This window comes from Hyperolius riggenbachi, chromosome 4 (assembly GCF_040937935.1).
Source record: "Hyperolius riggenbachi isolate aHypRig1 chromosome 4, aHypRig1.pri, whole genome shotgun sequence".
NCBI lineage: Eukaryota > Metazoa > Chordata > Amphibia > Anura > Hyperoliidae > Hyperolius > Hyperolius riggenbachi.
The window spans coordinates 321,748,067-321,754,173 of NC_090649.1; the positions used below are offsets into that span (position 1 = coordinate 321,748,067).

Sequence of the window (6,107 nt, forward strand, 5' to 3'; positions counted from 1 at the left end):
TTCAGAAGGGACAGGGAAGCTGGTCAGAGTTGATGGGAAGATGGATGGAGCCAAATACAGGGCAATCTTGGAAGAAAACCTCTTGGAGTCTCCAAAAGACTTGAGACTGGGGCGGAGGTTCACCTTCCAGCAGGACAAGGACCCTAAACATAAAGCCAGGGCAACAATGGAATGGTTTAAAACATAACATATCCATGTGTTAGAATGGCCCAGTCAAAGTCCAGATCTAAATCTAATCGAGAATCTGTGGCAAGATCTGAAAACTGCTGTTCACAAACGCTGTCCATGTAATCTGACTGAGCTGGAGCTGTTTTGCAAAGAAGAATGGGCAAGAATTTCAGTCTCTAGATATGCAAAGCTGGTAGAGACATACCCTAAAATATTGGCAGCTTTAATTGCAGGAAAAGGTGGTTCTACAAAGTATTGACTCAGTGGCTGAATAATTACGCACACCCCACTTTTCAGTAATTTTTTTTTTTAAATGGAATCATGTATGATTTTCGTTCCACTTCTCATGTGCACACCACTTTGTATTGGTCTTTCACGTGGAATTCCAATAAAATTGATTCATGTTTGTGGCAGTAATGTGACAAAATGTGGAAAACTTCAAGGGGGCCGAATACTTTTTCAAACCACTGTAGCGGTTGCCATATTTATTTTCTTTTAACCACTTGCCGCCCACAGTGCTAACCCCCCTAAAGACCAGGCCATTATTTGCTGCACTGGGCTGTGCAGGCTTTTCAGCCTCCTACACAGCTCAGCTTAGGTGACCAGCGATCAAACTCCCCTCCTTTTTTTGTCCCTTAGGCCAGGGGACATTCCGCCGGAGGGGTCTGATTGCTGTGGACGTTTGTTGTTTTTTTTTCCCAGCCTCCTATGAGGCTCTCTTTCCCTCCCTCCCCTTCCCTCCGTCACAAAAATTGGAAGAGGACGACAATCCGTCCTGTTCCGATTCTCATAGACATCAGCCGATGAGAGGACGGTGCTCCCCGGCCAATCAGAGGCCGGGGATCGCTGATCTCGTACAGCGCTGCGGCCCTCGGCAGCGCTGTACGCTTGTAAACAAAGGGGATTTCTTTCCCCTACGTTTACGCCGTTCGCGGCTAGCAGGCTACTCACGGAACTCCGTTCCGTGAAGCGGGAGGGAACGATCGCGCATGCGCGCGGCAGTTCCCTGGGAAACTGCAGCCCCAGGACTTGATGCCAATTGCCATTATGTGGTCCTGGGGCTGCCGCCGCGTTCACGCCCGTTGGTGTGAGGCTGTCTTTAAGTAGTTAAACAATACCAGTTGCCTGGCAGTCCTGCTGATCCTTTGCCTCTAATGCTGGGCATACAGGGCTCGTTTTTGAGTCATTTAGACTGCAAACCACTGTATATACCTCTCATTTTAGGTTCCTTTTAATGTCCATGTTGCACAGCAGTAACAGCTGCTGTAGCTTTACAGCCCAGCAATTAATGTTTACAGTATCTGTTGCCCTTGGTGTAACAGTTAGGAGCAGTGACTGAAAATAGATTTGAGCTCTACCCTGACAACGCTTGGCGATATGTGCACCAAGGCACTTGTTAGCATTCAGACTGTACCGTAATGGTTCTAATGTCAACAAATACTTTTATATTGTCCAAACTTAACTGTGCACTTTACAAACCTACCACAATTTCCTTCACTCATCCGTTTCTCCTGCCTGTACAGCAGCACCGTACCATAGGGAAAGTGATTTTTATTTTTAACCTCCACGCATAATTACCACTGTTATCCCAGGCATATGTAACCATCCCAGGCATATGTAATCACACCTTTTCTATTACTCCAATAATAATGGTTAGATGCTTCACATCTGATACATTCCTCAAAAGGACACTGTAGTGAAAGGGATATGATGGCTGCTGTATCTGTTTCCTCCTAAAGAATGTCAATTGCCTATTAGTAGTGTTGATCCTTTTGGCTGAAGTAGTGTCTGAATGGCATACCTGAAACAAGCAGGCAGCTAAAATAACCTGACTTTAAAAAAGAATCTGAGCCAAAACGTGTGTTCAGAAACACATACTTGCCTAAGGAGAGGGAAACAACTGGATTCTATTGAGGCTTCCTGCAGAAACCTCTGGTCCCTCGTTGCTGCCCAGGACTCTCCAGCTGATCGGTGCCACTCTCCTATGGCACGAGCACAGCCATACTGCACAGGTGACGTACAGCCGCACTCCTGCTTGAAGAGGAGCGTGGCCCCCATCAGATTACCCACAAGCCTTTGTTGGTAATATTTGGCGGGTCTGCGAGCAGCAACGGGGGACCAGAGGACACCGTGAGAATCCAAAGTCTTCCCTCCTCTTGGCTAAATACGTGATTTTGTACCTGAGCTTTGGCTCTGGTGCACTATAACCACAGAACCTGATGTTCATACGCCTTTTATGTATGTGGCTGAAAGAATCAGAGACACAGGACCAGCAGTAGGGATGGTGAATGAGATAAAATTGTTGCGAGTTGATACAGGATTATACATACAGTGGAGGAAATAATTATTTGACCCCTCACTGATTTTGTAAGTTTGTCCAATGACAAAGAAATGAAAAGTCTCAGAACAGTATCATTTCAATGGTAGGTTTATTTTAGCAGTGGCAGATAGCACATCAAAAGGAAAATTGAAAAAATAACCTTAAATAAAAGATAGCAACTGATTTGCATTTCATTGAGTGAAATAAGTTTTTGAACCCCTACCAACCATTAAGAGTTCTTGCTCCCACAGAGTGGTTAAACACTTCTACTCAATTAGTCACCCTCATTAAGGACACCTGTCTTAACTAGTCACCTGTATAAAAGACACCTGTCCACAGAATCAATCAATCAAGCAGACTCCAAACTCTCCAACATGGGAAAGACCAAAGAGCTGTCCAAGGATGTCAGAGACAAAATTGTAGACCTGCACAAGGCTAGAATGGGCTACAAAACCATTAGCAAGAAGCTGGGAGAGAAGGTGACAACTGTTGGTGCGATTGTTCGAAAATGGAAGGAGCACAAAATGACCATCAATCGACCTCGCTCTGGGGCTCCACGCAAGATCTCACCTCGTGGGGTGTCAATGGTTCTGAGAAAGGTGAAAAAGCATCCTAGAACTACACGGGAGGAGTTAGTGAATGACCTCAAATTAGCAGGGACCACAGTCACTAAGAAAACCATTGGAAACACATTACACCGCAATAGATTAAAATCCTGCAGGGCTCGCAAGGTCCCCCTGCTCAAGAAGGCACATGTGCAGGCCCGTCTGAAGTTTGCCAATGAACCTGAATGATTCTGTGAGTGACTGGGAGAAGGTACTGTGGTCTGATGAGACCAAAATAGAGCTCTTTGGCATTAACTCAACTCGCTGTGTTTGGAGGAAGAAAAATGCTGCCTATGACCCCCAAAACACCGTCCCCACCGTCAAGCATGGGGGTGGAAACATTTTGCTTTGGGGGTGTTTTTCTGCTAAGGGCACAGGACAACTTAATCGCATTAACGGGAAAATGGACGGAGCCATGTATCGTGAAATCCTGAACGACAACCTCCTTCCCTCTGCCAGGAAACTGAAAATGGGTCGTGGATGGGTGTTCCAGCACGACAATGACCCAAAACATACAGCAAAGGCAACAAAGGAGTGGCTCAAGAAAAAGCACATTAAGGTCATGGAGTGGCCTAGTCAGTCTCCGGACCTTAATCCAATAGAAAACCTATGGAGGGAGCTCAAGCTCAGAGTTGCACAGAGACAGCCTCGAAACCTTAGGGATTTAGAGATGATCTGCAAAGAGGAGTGGACCAACATTCCTCCTAAAATGTGTGCAAACTTGGTCATCAATTACAAGAAACGTTTGACCTCTGTGCTTGCAAACAAGGGTTTTCCACTAAGTATTAAGTCTTTTATTGTTAGAGGGTTCAAAAACTTATTTCACTCAACGAAATGCAAATCAGTTGTTATCTTTTATTTAAGGTTATATTTTCGATTTTCCTTTTGATGTGCTATCTGCCACTGTTAAAATAAACCTACCATTGAATTGATACTGTTCTGAGACTTTTCATTTCTTTGTCATTGGACAAACTTACAAAATCAGTGAGGGGTCAAATAATTATTTCCTCCACTGTATATTGCATGCAAAATTATGCGGCTTAAAATGCACATGTAATTCTGCCAAGGTGGAATTTAATTGGTCCATTTTCAGTCTGCATAAGTTTGCATGCAATATCTGCATAGTTCTGTATCAACTTGGAGCATTTTGCCTCTCATTGTCCATGCATAATTAACCCGACAGCCAGGAACTTAGCATAGTTTTATAAGGAAAGATAAGTCAACTTTCATATTGATACCTAATTTATTTTATAGATGCTACAGAAAGACGATAAAAAAAATTCTATATGCATTAATCCTTTAAAAGCTATTTTGTAAGAAGATAAAAATAATAGAAACTGGAAATAAAACACATTTTTTTCTCCTGTCATTAGGTTTGCACAGATGAAGAATGAAAATATGGCCTATCGTATTCCAGCAAGTCATTTCTTAATCACTACTGTATGTAATATTTACAAAAAACTAAGCTGGGGCACGCAGTGCAACATTGTGTATTACCGTGACTTCATACTGCACAGGTGACGGGCGTCCCTTCTGCTGCTGCTCTTGTATGTGTTATACAATGTTACCACCTATGTTTTTGTTTTTATAAAATCTGCATGTGAAGTGCCATTACTACTGTACATGGACTATTGTGTTTTACTTGGTTCTTTAGCTTTTCATTTCTCATATGAATGAGAATTGTAATAAAATGTACTGTTTTGACTTTTTCAGACTCTAATTCAAGTTGTAGTATTACTACCCAGCATTTTGGACCTTGTAAATGTTCCCCACCCCCGTTTGTTGCGTGCACTGTGAACTTTGTTCATTTACAGTCAGCTTCAGATTTGTTATGCAAGAACAGTTATAACTGATGAAATTGGAAGGACATTTTCTTAATAAATGGTTTATTTTAGAACGTAGTAGTGATTTATTCTCAATGACTGCAGGAGGGGGGAGGTCAGGGGATCAGGTAAGGAATTTCCTAGAGCAAATTGAAGTGGGAAGATCTACTTCATATGAATCTTTTCCTAGAAGATGCATAAGCCAAGATCCATCAAGACGATCCATCGCACTGTGTAATGTGTGAACTTTACATTACGTTTACATATGTGTATCAGCCCCAAGGAAACAAAGTGGCCGACGCTGAGAGAAAAACAATGTCCAGAGTTCACAAGCAGGTAAATTATATAGAATCAGCGCATAATCCAAAAACAGAAAACGAGTCTTCAACAAAGAATAAGAGCAGGTAAATCTCCACCACACTAAATATCGGGGTCACAGCACAGCTCTGCAATCATGGATACCCAGAAAAAGGAAAGAGACTTACCAGCTGGTGACAACCCACATTATAAGGTTGTATCAATGCTTTGGTAGGACATCAGGAAGCAACAATTCAGCAATGATTCATCTCACGAATGGATATCAGTAAAACCTCATAAAAAATAAACAAATGGCAACTCTAAGTGTAAACCGTTTAATATAGTTTTCATAGTAAAAACCGCATAAAGTTGCACATGTGTATGGGTCAGCAGTGTAGGACAGTATAAAGGTGCCTCCTGTCTCCTTCCCAACCGGTTTCGCAAACTAGCGTCATCAGGGGATTGCCTGATGACGCTAGTTTGCGAAACCGGTTTGCTTTTTCCTGGAGATCTGCTTTAATCATTTTTGTTACTAGCATCCACATATCTGTACAGTATGTTCTAACCTGAAAATATCAGTTATACTACTGCACTTTCAACTTTAATATATCCCATAGGAAATGCATATAAAAATAGCTATTTCTGGGATAAATGTGGATCTTGCAGGATGTATTTTGCCACAGGTTTTATTCAGGGAAGCAGAACGCCAGAGCTAGCAATTTATGAGCTACAACAATATTATTTTGCTGTTTAAAAGATTTCTCAGTGTGACATTAAGTTTCTCATTGGCACTGGCAGGGCATTACAGTCTGTCCTACAAACCACATCCTTACACCGACAAAAGGCAAAATCTCATCTGTAAACCAAACAAACTTCCGCTGTGGCACTTCTTCC

General features: G+C 42.4%; 1 protein-coding gene across 7 annotated transcripts in view; it reads left to right on the top strand.

Moving 5' to 3' along the window:
* The window catches only part of MAP3K4 (mitogen-activated protein kinase kinase kinase 4), a 222,110-nt gene extending 217,120 nt beyond the window's left edge, over positions 1-4,990 (top strand). For all 7 annotated transcript variants that reach the window (XM_068231736.1, XM_068231739.1, XM_068231735.1 and 4 more), the window contains one exon: positions 4,467-4,990. In XM_068231736.1, coding sequence (XP_068087837.1) covers positions 4,467-4,487 — 21 coding nt within the window. In that variant the 3' untranslated portion in view covers positions 4,488-4,990. The remainder of the gene's footprint in view (positions 1-4,466) is intronic.
* The last annotated feature ends 1,117 nt before the right edge of the window (positions 4,991-6,107 follow it).